Source organism: Coturnix japonica, chromosome Z (genome assembly GCF_054131305.1).
Source record: "Coturnix japonica strain WE chromosome Z, WE-NBRP24, whole genome shotgun sequence".
Taxonomy (NCBI): domain Eukaryota; kingdom Metazoa; phylum Chordata; class Aves; order Galliformes; family Phasianidae; genus Coturnix; species Coturnix japonica.
In genome coordinates this window covers 8,743,472-8,767,119 of record NC_140702.1, presented here as the reverse complement: position 1 = coordinate 8,767,119, position 23,648 = coordinate 8,743,472, and the positions used below count along the sequence as shown (strand labels likewise).

Sequence of the window (23,648 nt, the reverse complement as noted above, 5' to 3'; positions counted from 1 at the left end):
GGTTGATGGTACTCCTGGCTCAATGGCACAGATAAGGATTAGAAAGAATCAGCTAAGAAGTAACAAAGGGGTGATCTTAGGGAAGTTAAACAATGAAAGCCTAGTAAGGAAAATAAAGGTAGAAGAAACAAAGTTTTGAGGGGAAAAAAACAATTAAAAGGAAACAAAGAGGGTAGGGTGTTCTATAGGAAGAGGATTAATGAGCTACTGCTCTGAGCACCTAATTACATCCAGGATCAGCAATCACATCTGACAGCTTGTCCTTGATGCTCCATTCTCTTCTGTCCAGGAATTGGCGACTTCAACCACATGAAAAACTACATGTTTGCAATGGACAGCAGGATGCCAGGTGGTCAGTGGGCACCATAGGAAAGGGCAGAGTATGGCAATGAGGCAGGACATAAAGCTTTCCAGCAAACACTGCAAGGAAACAAAACATTTCTCCCCTGCCTTGGATGGCAGGGCACAGGAGCTGAGCATTGCAGTGTAACTCCAGATAGAACAGCAAAGGCAGCTGAAACCTCTAAAATGCTGCACTTTGTCACACAGCCTTTTATCCCTTCCTGTTCTCCAGCCAGAATTCAGAGCAGGTTTCAAAAGTGGGATGAGGAAAGAGGTCTGTTTTGTCCTGTATAGACTCCAGCAACGCATCAGTGTGCTCTATGCAGTGATGGCTGAGTGAGGATCATGTAAGATGCCAAATTCAACACCCCTTCTTTCCCCACTTGTGAACAGAGCACAGTTTAGAGCAGAATCCTAGAAGGTTTTGAGATGTTTAACATAATTCAAAATAGCGTGATCTTTTATAAATAATGTATGAATAACAATAGTCTTCTATTTTTTAAGTTCAGTAGTTTTATTTATAAGAATCTGGTTTTGCATTTGCTAAATATGAAAATGTTTAGCACTTGTTGCTCTAAAAGTAGAGATACTTAATTGCTCCCCACAGAGGATCAAGGAAAGTCAATACAAAGACCAAAGTGCGCTGGCTCCTCTCCTGGCAGCTTTATAAGTTTAACACAAGGCTCTCTGGCCTGACTCACACATGTGTTTGTACCCAAGAGCATTCCTCTCATTTCAGCAGGCACACAGTCTGAGCTTAACAAGAGCACAACCAAAGCAGATTTTAATTCCCCCACCAGTCACACCCTCCAGTACTTTCCTGAAGCAGGGCTTACCCTAACAGGTCCTAGACTGCAGTTTGGACTCATCCCTGCAGTCTGCTCCTGCACACTTTTGTCCCAAATTCACATCACAAGCATCAGTAATTGGTAATGCTCTCTTCTTTTCCAGCAGGTCCCTCTTGCTGTGTGCTCCTGTCTGGTTTGAGCCATGGGTTTTGCAGGACATGGTCCCCTCATCACACAGGAGCCATCACCCTTCTTGTTGCACACGGCAGGTCAGGCTAAGGACCGACAGAGAGACCTCATGCATCTGAAGGCAGCAGCACCTTCCTGCTGCAGGGAGCTCTCTCAACGCATACCCTGAACACACAAGAGACCCACAGCAAGTGCCAGTAACTCCCAAACAACACCATGATGCCTTGGCCAGCTGCCTGTCACAGCAACAGCATGGGGAGGGATTATTTCCCATAGTGAAGTGGCAACACAACTCCTCAGTACAGACAAATCATTCTCCTTCACTCTGCACAAGTGCCATAAGCTCACTAGTTTGCACTGTGCTTAGCTGAGCAAGTCCTAACTCTGCACCAAAGCTCCTTCCAAACTCTTAGCAATGCTTACAGATGATTACTGAGTGACCTAGTTAACTCAATGCCTTATTCTTGTCCTTAAAACAAACATTAGCTTAGCTACAAATGGGCTAGAAGATCAGGATTGTTTCCTTAGCTATCAGCACACAGTAAGTTTCTCATTTCCAGAAAAATTTAAGCACAAGGCATTAAAGCCCATACTCAACTCATTACTGTGAATATGAATAAAACTAAATGAAAAGAGATAATTCTCTGGGGCATCCTATTAAATTTAGGCCTTGGAAGAAATCTGTGATGGTTTGGCCTTTGGGTAGACTGGGAAACACTACCTACATTTTCTGGAATATATGGAAAATGTGCAGGATTAAAGAAAATAAAGATGCTTCTAATAGTTTAAATTGTGGACAACTTTTGTCCACCAGCAGGTGTTACAGGTGATACCTACCGATACACATGTCCTCCTGCACAAGATGAAACAGTAAATGGGGAAAAATGGGAGAAGTCCTCATCCATTAACTCAAGTGCAAGTTTACTCTTTCTACTCAGAACTGGAATGTGCTGCACTCACGTTTTGGACTTCAACTCTCATATATTCATTTTAAAAACTAAGCACATCTAGAACTGCACACCTGCATTAGATGTAGGTTGTACACCTTCCACCTTTAACATACCACACTATAACCCAAGATTCTTCCTTCAAGCTTAAGGTCATCATTATACACCAGCCTGAGAATGCTACAAATTCAGCAATGAACAGAAAAAACAGGGCATTTATCAAGACAAACCACTACTTAGCCCAGAAGCTGAGTAGTCGTAGACTGGAGAAAAACACATCTTTTCTCTTTAAACGTCATTAAAATACATGCATACACACACACACATATATATACACACCTTATTTTACATTCTTTAACAAGTGAAACAGACTGGTACCAGACAGCCTGTACAAACAGGAGTGCTGGCTGCTGGATGAGAGGCTGTTTAGGTGAGTAACTCGAAAGCATCACTCTCTTCTCAGAGGAAGTCAGCAGGATTAAATATTGTACTTGTTACACAACTACCAGCTCCTTTTTCATTGTAACAGCTTGCCCACACAGACACATTGAGCTTTTTTCTTCAGGACTGTGACCACAGGCCAGTCTGAATACTGCGACTATTCACTGAAAATAATGCTGGATGCAACCATAGGCCTTGCCAGCTTATTTCTCATTTAAGCTGGAACGTGCAAAGACCTGTATGCAGTACTGGTGCGCTCTCTTAGGCAAAACACAACCTGGGATAAGTTTAGAAGGCTGTTGTGCAATGCTGTTTAATGCCACCAGAAGCTGTCACTGGAGGAATAAAAAAATCTCTGACAGCTTTAAGAAGAAAAGCTTTAAAAGTATCGCCCTTCTCCCTCAGCAGTGAGGTGCTATGGAACCTACAGCTCAGTTAGACCACACCACAGATTCTCTTCCTCTGAAAACCTACAAGAAAACAAGACACCTATTTTGATTTTCTTGGCTTTTAATGAGCGTCTGACAAATCACTTATACACGCTTCCATCCTTTCTGAGATTCTCTTTGTCCTACCAACTAACTAAACAGAGCTACAAGCATATGCCCTATCTAGTCAAATGCACTTTCTGCTGCACAGCGGGAATCTTGTGGTATTTTACGTTTCCAAAACTGTCTACATGACAGCAAGCTCTATAAATAGGTACAAATACAAAAGAAATGCTTTTGTAACATCCGAGCTCTGCAATTTCAAGGCAGCACATTTGAATTCCTATTCATTTGTATGTCAGATTTGCTGTTCGGAAATAACATGGCAACAAGTCAGGCAAAAACAAGACAAGCCACTGCATAACAAAGCAGTTAAATGAATTCAATGATGCACTTGAACTGTCAGTCAACACCAATTTGGTTACAGCAGGCTTGCTTGCGTTATGGCAGCCTTAAGAAGCCTCTGTGCTACATCAGTGACCTTTCTCTGGCTCTCATCAGTCAGCTGCAAACACTCCAGGATCTAACAACAAACCCTACTCTGTTTCTCCATCTTGCCTGGTACAGTAATCTTGATCTGACAGATGAACTACAAGGCCTCCGCCTGTCAGTTACGCACCCTTCATCCTCACAGCTCTCCATTTCCTGACTTCAACCAAAGCAGGAGTCCAGAATTCCACTGTGCAAGCAGAGCCAGAGCACCTACAGCTGCAAATGTAAGGGACACTGGTACCATGTGCTCTGCTCCATCAGAGCTGCATGCTCTGCACAGCAAATAACACCAGCACAGGCAACTACACTGGTGGCAAAAGTGCTATTTCCACCTGGTTAAGAGGCATCCCTAAGCTGTAAACACAGTCAGCAGAAATCCCAGCAGCCCACCAGCTACATTTGTATCAAGAAAGGTCCTTCCTCTTCCCTGTAGAAGGGAAGTGGCAGCTCTGCAATACCTGTAACCAAAGTGGAAAATTAAGAGGAAAGAAGCATGCAATGGTTAAGAACAGGACAGTGATGAGGAAGGCTTGGCCAGTCTGTAGGATATGCACACCAGAGTCATAAACACTGAGAACACGGCACTTGGCACTCTGCAGCAGTTATGTGCAACAGCTTCTCGGATTTTAGGGTAATGCTTTACAAAGAGAAACTTTGTCAATTGTTTAATATCCTTCTCCAGCTGACTCACAGTTACTGGTCAAAACAAAGAGCTACAGCATCCAGAATGGAGAGGAAAACAACACAGTAAGAAGCACAAGGCAGCTGTACCCCAGCCCTCAAGTTTTAAGAAACTCCCCTGGAACAATGTGACATATACTGTAAGCATCCTTTTAACTAAACCTTCATCACAATTACGGTACCAGTATAAATATTGTAAGTTTCCAGCACTCATATACATGTAAAGTGCACGGTTCCCTGCATTACTTTCACACTCCACAGTGTCAGTGTCACACTCCAGTAAATACCTGCTGAAAAGGCATGGTAGGGCTGTGTATGCCATGGCGTCACCTTAGAAGTAAACTATGGTATTGAAAAACAACTGCTTGGGATCCCTTGCAAAACACCAAGATGTGGAGATGTTCTGAACACTGCAACATGCAGGAAGGTCTCAGTGCAGCCCTGCAGCCATAGGGCACATTGCAAGGGGCAGTGATGCACAGCGTATGTGCATCGCATGCACAACAATCCAGAATGAGTTTTTCTCAGTGGAAAAAAAAAAAAAAAGCAAGATTTCCCTCCACAACACACTGAAGTCTTTGAATGAAGCAAGAAAAGAAAAATAATCACGTGAAATAAACCTCATCCTCTCAGCAAGACAGCCAGAATGCAGGAGGGCTATGGTCCCTAGGAGGTGCAGCTAACCATGGCTTAGAAAGCAAGCACAGAACGTGAAGATGCAATTAAAAACAACAACCAACCAACAAAACAACATGAAAAGAGAAGGATGAAAAACACTGGTAATGCTAACTACAACAGCACCCATCCACCTCCACTGCACACTTCTAATTTCAGCAGAAGCAACAATTACATCTTAAACGCAGGTGAAATTATTATTATTTGCAACACAGGGTAAGTGCTCTTACTCTTTTAATGTGGGTAATTTCAGTATTACCTAGCACATCTCAACACTTTATAATGACAAGGGAGGGAAGAAAAAGAACAGTTGTCATGGCAACCCCACCTCTCATTCCTATAGGGCTCTATTTCCAAAGTGCATCATAGACAAAAGTGCATACAACTATGAGATACAAGCGAAAAATGGAGCTAGAAACCATTTTTACATATATATGCAAAGAAACAGGCTCCTGTGCCAGCTGGGTAAGTACACCCAATACTTTCTTTAATGTGGTTATTATGTGGGTACTGATAAGGGCTAGAAAATAGATTCATTCACGTAAGGCCAGATGAGAGGGGGAAAACAAAACATTCACAAGGCACTAATTATAGAAAGGCTTCCAAACTCAATGCCACCTTTTTTCAATTGCCATTCCTGATGTTATTACCAATCTCAGGCATTTTAACAAGATTCCTGTTAAGAAAGAGTGTGCATTTCAGCTCTTCCTGAATCACCAGCGAGACCTGGGACTGCACTTGTCTCAAATTTAAGGAACAGTCTCCTTCACACGATTAAGTTCATATATAATTCATAGAAGCTGAACATTGCCATCTAAGTGGAGAACAGAGAGCTGCAATGTCGAGATGTTATATACACCACCCAGAAGTACATCATACCTTTCAGAGACACACACAGCTCAGTTCACAAAAAGAAATAAATCAGAAACCAACCCCTCAGAAATTAGAATAATTCTTAAAGAGGGGCCTCAAGATTCTGTTTATTCTGTTTCTTGTTGTTGTTTCTGCTTTGTTGTATTCACTTCTCACTGAATCAGACCTTGCAGGACACGTTCTGGAGCATGCTCTGGCACTGGCTCTTCACTTATTACGTAACAGAATCAGTGGTTAATTTCTACACATATATTACCAAAACATACTGACAGATTTCTGCAGCCTCCCACAATGCTTTCTTTATTAAAAAATAAAATAGAGTTACATTTCAGCAAAATGACTTCACAACTATAACCAAATAAGCAATGAGTTAAGTATTGCTGTTGCCTTTGAAGACCCAGGGGAAGGAAGAGGAAGAGGATTTACTTCTTAAATAACCTTCTTGCTCCTCATGAACAACAGCACAGGGATGAAAAATACAATACTTTCAAGAAATCTGAACGCACTCACCAAAGGAGGAATTACTCTGGGACAAGGAGAAGTTAAAAGGATTAGAACAAGGCGGGTCATAACTAGCACAGACGTGAGTACACATAACTGTTTTGAAGGGTATTTTTAACATCACAGTAGTTTACCTCCTACTCTCTAGCCTGCTCTGGCCAAGGATTGTGCTGGGAAGGTCTAATGGGCTCAGCTGACACTGGGAAAAGGAGGCATGGGTTTTTTCATCACCACTAAAAGAGAAACTACAGCCATGTCAGTCAACAGCACAGAATCAGGATCTACTGTTTGCATAATTCTGTCTCCCCACCATCCAGCCTGCTCCCCAAGCATTGCCATCTAGAGTGCTCTTCATGCTGTAATCCCAAGCTCATCTAGGGGGGGCTGTTGTAGTCATTTTTCCTTAAACTGTTGTCATTGTGTTTTCAAAGGGCTGTCACTGACACTGCAGCGAATGCAGACATGCTGCACCCAATTCATGTGCATACAAGCCCGGTACAACTGTCCCAGCACGGCACCATGTCATCAGTCCAGGCAATGGCCTCTGTGGCTATCAAAATCTTCTGCATTAAGTTGCAAGAGCACCGTGAAACCTTTAAATTCCCTAAATACTTGTGAATGCCCAAAATGACTGAAATCATCCAGTCCTCTATATTAATACTGTTTTGAGGGTTGGCCAACCTGTTTCCTAAGTCATGCTGCTCAACGCACACCTTTGTTTCACACTAAAAGCTGTTGTTTTGTTGTTTTTTTTTTATAGCGGATAACAGTGGAAGACTTCCTGCCCTAAACAACTTCTCCTGCAAACTGGTATTTGTGATGCCTTTAGACTTACTCTGGCACCTTCAGGAAACTCCAAAGAAAATCTTTCACTGTAGAAAACTGTTTTGCCTTTCTTTTTTAACCTGAGAGATCCCCTACAGCTGCAGACAGGAGTAACATTTTCAGCTCTATCCTTCAGATCCTTCCCTCATGCCCTCTTCATACTCAGAGGAATCTTAGCAATTTCCTTGTATTCTTCTGCCTTCTTTTGAAGCTCCCAACCATGCAATGACTTCAGCACAGGGCAGCATTCTCCTTAAAAACACTAAAGGAGCTGGTTAGTAGGGTACACCTACACTCAGCATTTAACAAGATGTACCAGTTCTTATCTCCACGCACTACAGAGAATGCACTGTAAAAAGGGGACACTCATTTCCTGAATTGCATCATGAAAAAAACCACGGCATTAAAGCATAAAACATTCTGCCAAGGTAAAAACGCAATGAGGAAAAGAGATTTTTTTTTGGAATCAGTTGCTGCACTTAAACTGGAAGTCCTACCTTCTTATCACTGTAATCTAGCACCATCTCACTAAACAACACTGCTCCTAGTGTAATTCTAGGAGCTCAAATCATCCAGCTTCTCTCAAGCATTGCTGCTTAGCAAAGTATTCAGAATGCCTCCACCATTCTTCTGCATGTAAAACCTCCAGGGATTTAATTATGGCCTGCTGCAGTCATACCTTTTTTCTTGTTTTCAGTTGCTTTAAAATCTCAAATGATGTTATTTTTACATAGTAAGAGGCATCACCTGTAAGTCATACAAGTGGTGTTCAAAAAGAAGCCAAGCAGGCAAACCACATCAGCACACAGAGTGTTTATAATGCTAGCCCTGCCTCCAAGCAGATCACTCAGACTCAAATGCAGAAAAAGGAATAAAAACATATACAAAAACATAAACACAAGTTATTTTAAATATATATTCATATAAAGATGCATATACATGTGAATATACATATGCGTACATATATGTATGAGTGTGGACATGCAAACACGCACCCATATTATTTGGGATTCAAGACAATAAAAATACTTGAAACAGGAAATGAAATTAGAGGCTGACTGCTACAGTGCGTAACAAACTCCACGGCACTTCCACAAGTGGGCAAAAATACAGTTTTAAGGGAAGAATATGCTGGGCATATTTTAAAAAAAGAGAAGCAGGCTTCCAGTGAGTTCCTTATCATATTGTGATATGCAAAGATTAGGTTTTGCTCTTTGCTTGCATACGCTTCTTCACAGCAGCTGAAAGGTGCCATTAAGCAAAAGGTTTGCAGAAAAAAAATAAAGGAGAGGTGATAAAAAAATACTGTTTTATCACTCAGGAAGATCTACATGGTAGACATATATCCTGCTTATTCCCCACTGCACCTAAGTCTAAGTAAATACATTACTTATACAGCTGGTTTCAACAGGTGTTGCAAATGCAGTTTCTCCAAAGGGATTTCCATAAGAAGGGAAATACTCTGAGACTGAGCAGGATGGAGCCCCTGGGCAACAAGTGGTCCAGAGGGATGACAAAGTGAAGGAATAAAATGCAGCATCAGAAACAGCACTGGGAGAGAAGTAACATAAGGAAAAAGAAAGGTTTTTAGGTTCAACCTGAGCCAGAGCTAAGGCAGGAAAAAAGCTGCCACCTGAGCAAATAGCTCCAAAATAAGAGAGAAGTTTCTGATGGGATGAGCTATAAAGTGTATGTAATCAAAGAGGAGGTAGCAAACATGACACAAGCCTGCCCACTGAAAATAATGCAGGTAAATTCTTTGTCCTAGAGCCTGGAATTCGGAACAAGCAAAAAGACCTTAAGAGCAGCGTCTGCACTCAGGTAGTAGAAGTGCACTGCTGACAGCACGTGCCTTGCAGTAAGGTAACTGCCAATACAAATGGTTGCTTTATGAGGTTATCTCATGTAGGAAACCTGCCCCGGGACACCATGCCTCATGCTAGCACAGCTTACTTTAGGAAAACACTGTAATAAAGGTAAAATCACTGCTAAAATAAAGTGAGGGTGACTAAACCGACAGGAACACAGAGTGATAGCAGAGAGATGTGCGTCACTGGAGAAGGTGTGCTGCACTTCAATACAAACTCTTACATTCCAGAACAGGGAATGCACATCTCCAGGGAGGGGGAGGCTGTTAGCAGAATGCATTGATTCCCAGCAAGACTCCAGACTTGACCTGGAAGCAGTACACGGCTGACAAGCACCACAGAGAGCAGGAGCAGAGGGTGCTTTGGTAGTCAGGAAGCACTGACCTTTCTGCCTATCCAACTGTTGTTGTTTTTTTATTATTATTATTTAATGCTGTTAAAGCACTCAGGTACAGTGCTTGGAAAAGGCTTTGCAGAGAAAACCTGAGTTCAGTGTGCATTGTTTACCGGGAAAGAAGGAAGAAAAAAGAGCACAACAGAAACTAGCCAGGCATTTATCTCCTACATAACCGCAAGAATAAAGGGATTTTCAGAGCCTTCACTAAGAACGTGGAAAATTAACAGGGGAAGGCTGAAAAATTTGGTTGCAAGCAGAAAGGAACCAGAGGGTATAAGACTAGATGATGGCCAAGGAGCATCGGAATATGAAAGAGGTCTGGAAAGGAAACCCGCAGAGAGCAAGCTGCAGCCCTCTGCTGCTCTGCAACATGATGGATTGCTGAGCACCCTCGTCTGCCTTTGTCACTTATCACCAAGCCAGACCAACGCACTAATAGAGATGAGATATAAAAGTGCTGCACAAAGGCCGGTCTTGCATTACTGGCTTTGACACCTTCTGCAGCCAATTATTTCCTACCTAAGTCAGTTTTTGGACTCAGATGTGGGACTCAATACAAAACATGACTTCCGAGGACACAAACTGCATATCCTCAGAAAGATCACTATGCCATTCCTTTGCACCAAATGGGGACTTTCAGGTTTTTCCCTGAATTACAGTCAGGGGATGTGGAGGAAAAGCATTAAATCTACTGAGTACAAAATGGCTTATTCCTCAAATCCAGACAGTAAGTAAGTTGCACTTTCAGTATGCTGGTCGCTGCCACAAACCCTTTTCCCCAGCACCTGACTTAGCTTGACACGAACAGAGTTAAGTCTTTGTCTCAGGGCTTCTTTTGGGCACTGGTTTGTTTGTTTATTAGGACACGATTTGTGTTGGTTCCTCAGACAGATTCAGCCTCACATGGAGTTGTAAACAGAGCAGAGGCTCAGCCATGTCTCAGCAACAAACTCAACATCAAACACATCCATTGTTTCTCTGAAGGGCCTTGCCACTGACAAAGGAATACACCACAGAATAAGAAAGCAAGTTCTGAAAATTCCTACTGATCTTGGGATGGTAGCAAGATTTTACTGTGGTTTGACCTCCTTGTAGCTTTTATTTTTATTTTAAGAAGCCCCAAAAACAAGCCAAGCTCATCAGAAGGCAGAATAATTTGTTTTTCGTTTGTGCTGCAAGCATTAAGACTTTCATTGTTTATTCACTTCCCTCAAAACGGAGCTGAACTAAACCAGCAGGGTCAAGGATGTTCCAGCTGCCCATGTGGACAACTAACCAGAAGGGATGAGAGCTCAAGGAGACCATTTCTCTCCCCCACTATTATTTCCATATACCCAAAGAGGGAAATGCCCTGCAGATGGAAGATACACAACAGACCCTGACAGTAGCTTCCTTTAAACCCCTTATACGTTACCTTTAGGCAAAGTAAAACAAAGTAATTTCACATTAGAAAGATTCCTAACACTGGAAGTATTTGTAGTGTCCAAAATGTACAGATTCAATTTCCCTCACATACATCTTTTTTAAACTCTTCTATAGCGGAAGAAAAAACACTGTGAAAAGAAAGGTATTCACAGGTGGCTGAAGAGCAACCCAAAGCTCCAAGAGGAGTTCGTCCTTTAAAGAACTTCAGCAACTCTTTTCAAGTGTGTGACACTCATTCTACTATGCAATGCTTGCAGGAACTCAGCTCTTTGCTCCAAACTTTATGCACTGAACACACGCATGCATAGAACTTACAAGGTGCACACAAACATGCACAGAAACCCAGCCACGGTGCTTCTTCCTTTCTGAGCCTGAGGAAATGTAAAACCTACTCAAAAGTGAAACAACCAGGCTCTGGAAAGCAAGAGCAGTGTAAGAGAGAGCAATATAAGAGAGTCATTGTTCATGTTACAATCCAAACATCGCTTATTCTTTCACACACAAGCATTTATCAAAGGAAGTGACAGCTACAGAGAGTGAAGTGGCAAGAAAAATAGAGAGTCATTTAGAAAGGGCTTATGGAAAACAAACCTGAAGGAAAAATAATAATAATAAAAAAGTCCAGTCAGCTGAGAGACTACAGCAATCTGTGCACAAAAGCATAAAACAGTGACATCTTCAGATCCAAATGGGCATGGTCTGTGTGAGAATCCTCAACCTAGAACACCGTTTAAAGAAATGCTTGTGCTGCTCCAGCAAAAGAGCTGCAGTTCTCTGCAGGATTGCCCTCTTACATGCGTGAAGCTCTGGCAATAACCCATCAGGCTCCTCACAGCAGGAATGAGCTCTCCTTTAAAACAGAGGCATTAAATGCAGGATGGTGCAGGGCACCAACAGGTGGTTTAGTGGTTATGCTGGTGATGGTTTGGTGGTTGGACTCGATGGTATTGAAGGCCTTATCCAACTTTAGTGACTCTTATCAGTCTGTGAGTGGGCATGGTGCTGGTCCTTCCAGTATATGAAAGGAGCAACAGGAGGGAGAACAGCTGCTTACCTGAGCTGATAGTGACAGGACATGGTGGAATGATCTTAAACTGAGATAGGGAGGTGTGGGTTGGATATTAGGAGGAAGTTTTTCACCCAGAGGGTGGTGATGCACTGGAACAGGTTGCCCAAGGAGGCTGTGGATGCCCCATCCCTGCAGGCATTCAAGGCCAGGCTGGATGTGGCTCTGGGCAGCCTGGTCTGGTGGTTGGTGACCCTGCACATAGCAGGGGGGTTGAAACAATGTGATTATTATGGTCCATTTCAACCCAGGCCATTCTGTGATTCTGATGAGCTGACTGTTGGACTTGATGATCATAGAGGTTTTCTCCAACCTTATTGATTCTATAAATCTACAACATATGAAGGGTTTCAGAGCATCTCTTACGTATTTTTCAGGAAATGCAGTAAAAAAAGGAAAGAACCACTCATCATAGCCTACACAGCTACGAACGCATTAAGAACTCATTATACTTTCCTTTACTTTGCTAAACAGCCACACAACCAACATAAGCACATGCCAGCCAGTGTTCACTAATTGGCAGGCTTAGTAAAAAAAACCTCCACAGACCAGGTGATTCACTGTCTTGGTTTCAGCCGAGACAAGCATCAAGAAAACACCAGTGTTCTGGTTGTTGTTGAGTGATGGGAGTGTGCCCAGGGCCAGGCTGGGACACTCAGCAGGGAAGAGCTGCTGCAGTGATGAGCAATGAAAGAAGGGGGTTATTCCACACAACGGACACCACGCAGAAGGCCATCAGGCCTGAGCACCTATAGATGTAGGATGTGGGAGACAAGCTGCAGCCAGTTTACTTGCAGAAAGTCCACTGACAAGGCTCATTCCGAAGCCTGCACATAAAAATGAGTCAAAATAAAGCAGAGACCAGCCCAGCTGCCATTACACCTGTGAGCTCTGCTCCTCTGCAGAGGAGAAATGAGCCGACAGCTCTAACCCACTTTGTTTTTCAAGCTGCTGAGAACAGTTCCTTCACTAAAAGCAGGGTGGATTATTATTTTTTTTAATCAACGTGGCACTCCTAGAGGTCACCCTTTTATTACTTTCCACAGAACAATGATCAAATTCCACCAGTGGCTGCAAATGTGGCAAAAGGGGATAATTACTACAAACAGATCCCGTTTAATACCACAAAAGAAAAATGCATCAGCACGCAGTAACCAGCTGGGAACTCCACAAGGCAGCCAGGCAGACACAGAGCTGGTATTAGCAGAACACATCAGGGTTCAGTGAGGCTCGTCATTTGGTATCAGCAAAGCAAAGCAGAACTCAGCCCGTGCCGACACGCGTCCAACTGCCCTCCTGGAGGGCCGCGCCGCCCGCCTTACCCTCACACTGGTATCCGGCCAGCCCCCAGATGAAGTCGGTGCAGTAGTGGCAAAAGGTGGGTTTGGTGAGGGTCACCCTGCGGAAGCTGTGACCCGTCGGGATGGCGGACGAAGAAGAAGAGGATGAAGAGAACGACGACGAGACGCAGCCCCGCCTGCCCAGCACCGGGCTGGAGGCCGGGCTGCCGCCGAGCAGCGAGCGAACCCCGTCCGCCATTCCCGGTCCTTCAGGCGCGGCAGCCGCCGCGGCAACAGCCGCCGCTCGGCTCGCTTCCGCCCGGGGGGAGGCGGCGGGCAGCGGGAGGAGGCGGCAACAGCCGCGCGGGGCCGGGCGGAGCGGAGCTGTGCTGCCCCCTGCCGGAACACGGCAAACGGCCGGTGGGCTGGGACGATCTTCCCAGGCTTCTGCAAAGCCTTTGACGTGGTCCCTCAGCACACCCTTCTCTCTGAGATATGGAGGTATGGATGTGAGGGATGGACTGTATGGTGGATAAGGAATTGGTCGGCTGGATGCAGCCCAAGGGTTGAGATCAATGATCCTGTGTCAGGGTGGAGGCCAGTCATCAACAGTGTCCATCAGGGGTCACTTTGGGACTGGTGCTCTTCAGCATCTTCATCAATGACAGACAATGGCACTGAGCACACCCTCAGCAGGTTGGCAGGTGATTCCAAGCCGAGAGGTGCAGTGGGTACATTGGAGGGAAGGGTAGCCAGCCAGAGGGACCTGGAGAAGTGGGACCACGAGAGCCTAATGAGGTTCAATGAGGCCAAGTGCAGGGTGCTGCGCTCGGGCCAGGGCAATCCCAGGTGTTTATACAAACTGGAGCAAGATCTCATTGAGTGCAGCTGTGTGGAGAAGGACTTCTTCCTGCTAGATGTGAATCTGGACAGGAGCCCACAGTGCGTACTGGCAGCCTGGAAGGCCAGCTATGTTCTGGGCTGCATTAAAAGAGGTCAGCAGGGAGAGGGAGGTGATTGTCCCCCTCTACTCAGCTCTTGTGAGACCCCATCTGAAGTACTGCATCCAGGCCTGGGGCAGACAGCACAGGAAAGGCATGGAGCTCTTGAATTGGGTCCAGAGAAGAGCCACTAAGGTAATCAGAGGGCTGGAGCACCTCTCCTGTGAGGAAAGGTTGAGGGAACTGGGATTGTTTAGCTTAGAGAAAGCTCTGGGGAGACCTCATGTCCTTCCAATACTCGACGGGAGCGTGTGAACAAGAGGGGGAGTGGCTGTTTATGAGGGTGTATAGTGACAGGACAAGGGGAAATGGTTTTAAACTGAGACAGGGGAGGTTTAGGATGGATATTAGGAGGACGTTTTTCACTCAGCGGGTGGTGACGCACTGGAACATGCTGCCCAAGGAGGTTGTGGATGCCCCTTCCCTGCAGGCATTCAAGGCCAGGCTGGATGTGGTTCTGGGCAGCCCAGTCTGGCAGTTGGTGACCATGCACATAGTAGGGGGTTGAAACAATGTGATTATTATGGTCCGTTTCAACCCAGGCCTTTCTGTGATTCCATGATTCTTTAAATGTGTATAACCTTAAGGACTTGAGCACTGGAGTTTTCTGTTTCACTGGCCAGAACTCACTTTTCTAACTCCTTAATTCTGCTGCACCTTGAAGGAGGGCAGTCAGTGAGGAATCTGACAATGAAGTCACTTGAAGCCCTCTTTGTTCCCAGCTTTGCAACTTATTTTCCAGTGAGAGACTGCTGAGATGCATAGAACTGAATCATATAACTGGACATAGGCTTTACAACGACCACTTTTGTGGTGGAGGCGGAGGCAGTGAGTCTGACAGCCCGGCTGAAGTGCCTCAGTACCAACACCCGTGCATGGGAAATAAGCAAAGGGAGTCGAAGACTGCAGTGCATTGGATAACTTTGATTTTATTGCCATCACAGAAGCACGGTGGGATGATTCCTGTAACAGGAATCTGATCATTGAGGGCTGTCCCACTTTGTAGATGGGACAGGCGAGGTAGAAGGAGCGGGGGAGTTTCCCTCTATGTTAAGGAGCGGATAGCCTGTGAGGAGCTGCCTCTGAGAAATGGTCAGGAGCAGGTGGAACACCTGTGGGTTAAACTCAGGGATGGAATCAATAAAGGACAGCTGGAGGTTGGGGTCTACTACAGGTAGTATGTCTCCTCAGTCTTCACTGGCAGCCAGGATAGGCACATCCCTGAACCTGAACATCTATGTGGGAATTGGGGGAGCAAACTGCCCCATACTGTAAGGGCAGAGCAAGTCCAAAACCGACACATGAGACGGAATGTGTACATGCATGCCAAGGCCCCAAGGGAACTGGCTGCCGCTCTCCATCTTTTTTGAAGAGTCAAGGCTAACAGGTGAGGGCCGTAGGGGCTGGAAAAAGGGAAGCATCACTCCCACTTATAAGAAGGAGAGGAAGGAGGACGTGGGGAACTGCAGGCCTGTGAGCCTCACCTTTGTGCCCGGGAAGATCATGGAGCAGATCCTCCAACTTGCTGTGCCAAGGCACATACAAGATGAAGAGATGATCTGAGACAGCCAGCACAGCTTTGCCAAGGGCACATCTTGCCTGAGCAATCTGGAGGCCTTCTGTGATGGAGTGACGGCATCAGTGGAGTAAGGGAAGACAACTGATGTCATCGATCTACTGCAAGGCAGTTGACATGGTCGCCCACCACATCCTTCTCTTTAAGTTGATGTCATGGTTGACAGTTGATCAGACTGTCAGGGATTTGAAGGGATTTGAAGGGTGGACTGCTCATTGGGTAAGGAATTGAAGGGGACAGTCCTGGGTGTGGTGCACTGCAGTGTCTTTATCAGTCACATAAATGGTGGCATTCAGTGCACTCTCGGCAAGTTTGCCGATGGCACCACACAGCTTTGGCAGAAGGCTTGGATCCAGTGGTCTGCAGAGGTCCCTTCCAACCCCAGAGATTCTGTGATAGTGTGAGAAGGGAGCCATGGAGATGCTGACATGTGGGGGGCTGCAGGAGGGCGTGTGGGGTCTCCATGGCAACTACCAGGACTTTGTGATGCACGGGCAGCCGCACACAAAGGTCATTGTGACATGGTGGTGTCCTGGTGCCTTTAGGAGCCAGAGTCTCCGTGCTGCTCATTCCCAAGCAAGCAGCTCCGTGAGGAGGTAGCAGCTTCCCTGGGTGCCGGTAGCTTTGTCTCCGTGAGTGGGTACAGAGATGGCGGAGGAGCAGGACCAGAAGGCCTGCTCCCAGGACAAGAAAGGACTGCCGAGCGTGCGGGAACAGCGCCAGGTGCGGGATGTGCTGGGAGGGAGAGGGATGCCAGGGCAACCTAAACACCGAGGCAGGGGGCACAGCAGCGGGTGGGGTGCCATGGCGGGCCCTGAGCACCTGTGGCCAGGGCACCGCTCCTCCTGCCCCGGGGCGTTTTCTGGGCACCAGCCGACTCCCAGGACAGCTCTGTGCCCCGAGGCAGAGAGCAGTAGGACCCAGCTCAGCAGGGCTGTCTGTGTCCGGGAACAGCCTCCTCATGGGGGCTTTGCCAGGGACGCTGGTGGTAATGCAGCCACCTGCAACCCAGACCTCCTTCTCCCTACACAGGTGGGCCGCAGGCCGCAGCAAGCTGTGCTGCCAGGCAGACAGAGCCAGGATTTGGCTGTCCGTGGGATCCAACTGCCACCACTGCCCCACCCAGCACAAGCCTCTGGGAGCCGCCGTGCACAGGTAGGGAGCCCAAGGGAAATGGGAAGGTCTTCCCGAGTGCGGGGAGCGGCCAACCAGCAGGTGGGACCGCTCCCAGCAGGATGAGCCTGCTGCAGCCAGATGGCTGCTGGTGTGTGGTGGGGACTGATGGGGGTGCAGCCGGACTGTGACCGTTCTGCTCTAGGGAACGGGGTGGCAGCGGCCGTGAGCTGGGTGCTGACTTTGGGTTTCCCCATGGCTTCTCTTTCAGGCGGACAGAATGGAAGGGAGACGGCCTCTGCCAGCCTTGCCACCTCTCCCACGGCGGGCGCAGTCACTGCCAGCTGCGCCCCGGAATGCAGCCACTGCTCGGGGACGAGTTCACGCATTCTCACTGCCAGCAATAGCTTTCGGGAGTATCCCAAGAGGCAGAGCTGCCCCTGGTCTTCAGTACCAGGACATGGCAGCAAGGGTTGAGGGCTGGCAGGAAGATCTGTCTGTCCGTGCAATCCCCCTCAAGCCTGCAGAGAGGACACCCAAGTCCCTCAGGTTGGCATACTGGGTGTGTCTGGGAGTCACGCGACCAGGACCCTGGCTGAAGCGAACACGGCCTGGGCGATGTGCACCCACCAGCACTGTGAGACCATCAGCACGAACAACCCAGGTGCTGGCCCTCAAGGCTGGGAAAGGTCCCGAGGAAGAGACACAACCTGCTGCCAGTGCTCAGGAGGGCACCGAAGATGCTGACAGGATTTCTACATCATGCTCCCTGGCAGCAGAGCAGGCAGCAGAGCAGGAAGCAGAGCAGGAAGCAGAGCAGGCAGCAGAGCAGGCAGCAGAGCAGGAAGCAGAGCAGGCATCAGAGCAGGCAGCAGATGATGGTGCCAAAGGTGCTGGCACTTCTCAGGCCATGCTGGATGCCAAGAGCAGCAAAGAGAGGGCCCGCTCCACCAGGAAAGGGGGCAGCTTCCTGCCCTGCTGTCTTTCCTCTTCTACCTCCAGTGCTGTTCTGACAGATCAGCAGGAAGAAAAGAAAGACATCGCTGAGAGAGACACTGTGGCAGTGGCAGGCAAGGAGCCTTTGAGCACATCATTGCCTGGGGCAGAGTCCCTGCCTCCAGCATCTCCAGTGCCTGGAAACCTTCAGCAGGAGATGAGCGAGACAGAGGTGGTAGGCAACGGGCATGAAGTAAGTGGAGGGAGGGTCAGGAGTGTGCACACTGTGGGGAAGTGTGGCAGGCTGAGCCCTGCCACGGCCAGGCAGCTGCCGGAGTGTGTCAGGGACTGTTGCAGGGGACAGCTGGGGCACGAGGGTGCCTCACAGCGAGCAGCTCTCTGGCAGCTTGGCACGAGGGAACAGGGCTGCAGCAATAATTGAACTGAGTGCTGCCTTTGGGTTCTGTGCAGGGACTTGCCATGTCAGCAGGGACAAGTGGGTCATGCAGGGAAAGGAGCCTCCTAACTCAGCGTTTCTGCTCTGCTTCTCTCACAGGTGGACAGCCTGGAGATCGGGGACACAGTCAGCCACAGCAGCATCTCAGGGGAGGGGAGAGAGCCTCTGCCAACTTGTGGAACATCCCTGGATGTCCCTGCACACCTTCTCAAGCCTGCACATGCCACACACAAGTACTACAACTTAACATCCATAAGGCGTCCCGTAGCCACCAGAAAAACCAGCAGGTCCATGGCAGCGCGCACCCAACAGCATTAAGGAAACACCAGCACAAGCAGCCCAGGTGCTGGCCCCCCAGGCTGGGAGCAGCCCCACACGTCGGATACCACCAGCTCCCAGTGCTTATCTTTCCTGTTTGTGTACACATTGCTTCTCACCTAGCATTTAGATGACCATCCCGTACAGGGATTCCTAATTTGGCTAAATCTGGCTTTTCAATCTGGAACTGAAGAAGCAGTATATGTATTCTCTACAGCACAGATAACATACTTTGCTTCCTCTGTTCCTCTGATTTCGGTTTCCAAAAGTACAATAAAATTATTGAGTTCCATTTTAAATTTTCCATCTCATGTGATCACCATTTTGCCTTTTCCAAAAGCGTCGGCATTTCTGTAACAGCAACACGTGGCTTATCCTCATCACTGGATTGCAAAGGAATGAATCTGAGTATTGCTGCTATTTGGGTGGTGTCACGGGGTTATCCCTAGATATCAGTCCGTGACAGGGGGCACAGGACATGGGAAAAGCAAAACAAGAAGGAGAGACAGGAGCGGGGAAAGGAAAATGAAGGCGTTTGCCGTGGGACCCGGCCGGCCCCGGGCCACGCGCTCCGAGGGAGGGGGTAGGGCAGAGAGCGAGCAGATCGTTCTAACAGAGAGCAAACACGAGGGCAGCGATCTGAGGAGGAACGGTGATTTACTACATGGAACCAAATGAAGCAAAGCGAGAGGGACGAGAGTAGGAGTCGAACCACGACCCTACGAGGGAAGCACGCGCTTTGCTCCGCGGCCAGCCGAGACGGCCCGAGGCAGAGAGCGGCTGGGGCCGGTGCGGAGTCCCACCCCACTTCCTCTCCGCGCCGAGTCCAACGGGGATGCCGCCCGTCCCCTCCCCTCCGGGAAGCCCAGATGCCCCAAACGGCGGTAACGTGGAACCGGGACGTGAACTCTGTAACTGCTGCTGCTCTGCGTAATGGTCCGATGTGGAATTACAGGCTACAGAAATCACAAAACCACAACAGTTTAAACTTCCATTCTGTTTCCTGAGAAGCCAGACCAACCAAATCAGTCAAAACAACCCACACCGTCTTCAGCCACGTCCATGGAACGTAGCAGCTTTTGAAGAGCAACCATTCTTTCACAAGGACACAATCCTCGACAGCTGAGAAGAGTCAGTAAGGAATTATTACCAGAGCTGCCACACTGATGAGTATGATGGCTCTCTAGAGGGATACGATATCAGTTCCTGGCTCAGAGCTTGCTCCTCTGAACTGCAGCGTTTAACTGCAAAATTTCTACCACCCTTGTATCTGCAAAAAGAGAACAACGAAGTAGCTGGAAGCAATTACCACTTTTTTTGTCTTTTAATTTGCTATCAACATGTCCTTTATAAGCAAGGCATTTACTGATCTTTATGGAAGAAAGGGAGGAAGGAAGGGAGGAAAAGGAAGGAAGGGAGGCAGGAAGGGAGGGAGGGAGGAAAGGAAAGGGAAGGAAAGGGAAGGAAAAGGAAAGGGAAGGGGAAGGGGAAAGGGAGGGGAGGGAAAGGGATGGAAAGGGAAAGGGAAGGAGAAAAAAGGGAAAGGGAAAGGGAAAGAGAAAAAAGGGAAAGGGAAGGGAAAGGGAAGGAAGGGGAAGGAGAGGAGAAGGGAGGGGAGGGGAGGGGAGAGGGAGGGGAAAGGGAAGGGGAGGGGAGGGAAAGGGGATGGAAAGGGAAAGGGAAGGGAAAGGGAAGGAAAGGGAAGGAGAGGGGAGAGAAAGGGAAAGGGAAAAGGAAAAGGAAAGAGAAAGGGACAGGGAAAGGGAAAGGGAAAGGGAAAGGGAAGGGGAGGGGAAAAGGGAAGGGGAGGGGACCGAGGGGAGGGGAGGGGAGGGAAGGGAAGGGAAGGGAAGGAAAAAGGAAAGGAAAAAGGAAAGGAAAAAGGAAATGAAAGTAAAAGGAAAGGAAAGGAAAGGAAAGGAAAGGAAAGGAAAGGAAAGGAAAGGAAAGGAAAGGAAAGGAAAGGAAAGGAAAGAAAGGAAAGGAAAGGAAAGGAAAGGAAAGGAAAGGAAGCAGCTAAACCAATTGTCAAAGCAAAAGCCTGGTGTCTCACTCCAATTTCTGGGAGGGAGGCAAGGTTCTTTGATATATGTATACCCAGCGTGAGATTAAGAAACAACGGTTCAAATGTTGGTCCAACCAGTTTATTATAAATCTTAACTGGGGAAATGGAGAAGGGGAGGATGGACACTATTATGATGGAGGGTGATGGGGAAGGGAAGGCAGGCTGTAGTAAAGATAGGAAATAGAAGCAAGGAGTCTTTATAGGAAGCAAGAGGTAGGTAGTCACCACCATGGATCCAGAGAGGTTTGTAGTTCACTTGTTGATCTTAAGTAGTGGTGGGTTGTCAGGTGTTGTTGTTCTCTTGAGGATGACGGTGATGACAATGATAATTTCCAATGGTAGTACCAACTTATTTATAAATCCAAAGTGGTCGAGTCAGCTCTCTTTGGAGTGACAGCTCGAATCCAAAGAAGTTGAGTCAGCTTTCCTTGGAGTGGAAACTTCTGGCTCTGGGGTCTTGGCAGAAATTCCTTTGTTCGCATCTACCAGGCCTTGCCAGCAGATAAGAGGGAGCAGGGATGCCCACCTGCATCCTGTTTTCCACAGGACATGATGGTGTCATTCCCCAATTTTCCCATACCAAGCTGGAGCTATTTAGTCCCAGGCCCGATCTTCCACCAGTAAACACTTCTGAGCACTCTCTTCCAGAGGCAAACAGCTCCGAAGGAAGGTGCTTTCAAATGCCCACAAAGTGATGTTGATTGTCACATGGTAGCACCCATCACTTGCCTCCTTCATAAATCAGTGAGAGTGTTATCACAAGAAGCACCTCAGGAAGCAAGATTGGAGCCAGAAAACAAAGAAGGGCTCTCACACCTGGCTAGAAACAGTTTGTCTGAGGTCGCTGGATCATAGCAAAGCATGGAAAATGGATGCCATCAGTCAAGGTCACACTTATAATTTCAGTCCTAGTACTGATCATGTCCTGCAGCTCTGCTAGAACGAAATGATCACCGATTTCAAGCAGCAGTGCATTCCGTACTTATATTTACTTCTGTGGAAACAGCAACAGATACAAAGAGCACAGTAATACTATTTGAGAGAGCAAATTCTCAGCTATGGAAAAAAAAACAAAACATTTTTTCTATAGTAGCTCTGGATGTAGTTCATCGTGTGGATGAACTGATCAGGACTCTCTTCGTTTTGTGGTGTGACAGCTGTGCATGGCTGTCTGGAACGTGGCTTGTATTTCACGCTGCTGTCAGCACTACTGAAACACACCACCCTGCCCCTCACTGTGCCCACATTTACTGCTTGGGATCCATAAATGCTCAACAAGCATTGGTGAATGTCATTTTTTCTTCACGAAGGAATGCAGTGACACAACTTTGCTCCATCCGCACTTCTGCACCAGACACCATTCTGTCAGACTGCCCCTTGGCTGCCATCTGTTACAGAATAACACGGGACGGGATATTGGTGGGAAGGTTCAGCCTCTGCTGCCACCTCTCCAACCTCATTCCATGCTTCACATCTAGTGAGAGAAAGCATTTCAACAGGTGGAAGGCCTTTGAATACAGTTCAGAAATGCAGGTTCTGGTACGTTTCTCCCATTTCATGAATAGGATTAAATAAAAAAGACATTCTGTCAACATAAAATCATATTTTAATCCTTTAAACAATAGAGTAGATTGTACCAGTGCTTTCTTGACAGTCAGAACAACGAAATCCAGTTACCCAGCTCTTTCATGAAGCAAGTTCATGTATTATGAAACAAAACTGTAACCAGGCTTCAAAGAACTGACAAGAAATAATCACGGTGGATCCAGGCACAGGGAAGATCTCATAAACACATTTGACAGCAAAGAGAGTCAAGATTGCCAATCCTTGGGATTAAGTCTTTAGATGAAGAAGCAGGACCAAAGGCAGCAACCTAAAATGGGTAGAAGGAACTTCTTTAAAAAACAAGAATGATTCTCTTGGCTTTCCTGTTTTGTTGTTTACTGGGAGAGATGCAAAACCTTCCTCCACTCACAGAGCAGAGGTAGGAACTATGATCATCCCAAATGTCGGGTGTGCTTCTCAAATCTCTGTTTCTCTGTGAAGTTTTTTTACACGTTGGTGAGGTGTGATGTCCAGTGGTGCATCTATCTCACAGTGGACTTGCGAGCAAAAGTCCTTCTAAGCTTAATCACAGAATCACAGAATAGCCTGAGTTGGAAGGGACACGCAAGTATGGACGCAAGGAGTCCAACTCCTGGCCCCACATGGGACCACACAATCTTGAAACCCTATGGCTGAGAGCACTGTCCAAACTCTGAGAGAGTTCTCTAACTTGGACAGGCTGGGTGCCACCACGACTTCCCTGAGAAGCCTGTTCTAGTGCCCAACCACCTTCCCAGGGAAGAATCTCTTCCAAATACCCAACCTGAATCTCCCCTCTCCTCTGGGGCTCTGTGAAGAAGAGATGCCACTTGTTTGTGAGGGCTACAGGATGGAAAAGAAGGGCGTACATAACCATCAACCATCACCAAAAGAATTGCTGGTTGCTGGATGGTCTGACACATAACCTATTGGACTCACAAGTCTTGCCAAGCATAAGTAGTAAATAACACGATTGATTTTCTGTGGTCTTGTCACTTAAGGTATTGCACTAGAAAAATCAAGGTGAATGGGATTTCACTGCTTGAAATTAAGCATTCAGAGCTTGGTAGCACTCAAATTAACATTTCAGAGTAAGTCCCACTGAGTTGGTTGTTTTCTGCACGATCACAGCTGTGGAAAATGAGGCAGTCTGCTCACTGAACAAGCAAACGACAATGGAGCAATAGCTCCACAGAGCAGTAGCAGAGGACTGTTCACTCTGGTGATATCTAAACATTGCATTAAGAAAGAGGATGAAAATCTGTTCTTCTATCACCCTCCATACTTCAGAGAGATTAGTGAGATTTATTTCCATATGCT

At 47.0% G+C, this 23,648-nt stretch overlaps 2 protein-coding genes across 2 annotated transcripts in view; one reads left to right on the top strand and one right to left on the bottom strand.

Annotated features, from left to right (window-relative positions):
- DGKQ (diacylglycerol kinase theta) overlaps positions 1-13,631 on the bottom strand; it is a 53,311-nt gene extending 39,680 nt beyond the window's left edge. The window contains 1 exon segment of the mRNA XM_085527923.1: positions 13,321-13,631. Within this exon segment, the coding sequence (XP_085384049.1) occupies positions 13,321-13,537 (217 nt within the window). The 5' untranslated portion in view covers positions 13,538-13,631.
- Positions 13,632-16,340: 2,709 nt separating this feature from the next.
- On the top strand, positions 16,341-18,971 carry LOC107306636 (uncharacterized). Its single transcript, XM_015849945.3, has 4 exons — positions 16,341-16,578; positions 16,888-17,010; positions 17,240-18,157; positions 18,461-18,971. The coding sequence occupies exons 1-4, from the start codon at positions 16,504-16,506 to the stop codon at positions 18,677-18,679; spliced, it is 1,335 nt and encodes a 444-aa protein (XP_015705431.2). The 5' UTR covers positions 16,341-16,503; the 3' UTR covers positions 18,680-18,971.
- Positions 18,972-23,648: the final 4,677 nt, after the last annotated feature.

Coding starts and splice junctions, on each gene's coding strand:
- LOC107306636 (XM_015849945.3), top strand. CDS start 16,504: ATGGCGGAGGAGCAGGACCAGAAGGCCTGCTCCCAGGACAAGAAAGGA. Junction 16,579..16,887: donor GCGTGCGGGAACAGCGCCAG/GTGCGGGATGTG, acceptor CTCCCTACACAG/GTGGGCCGCAGGCCGCAGCA. Junction 18,158..18,460: donor TGGTAGGCAACGGGCATGAA/GTAAGTGGAGGG, acceptor CTTCTCTCACAG/GTGGACAGCCTGGAGATCGG.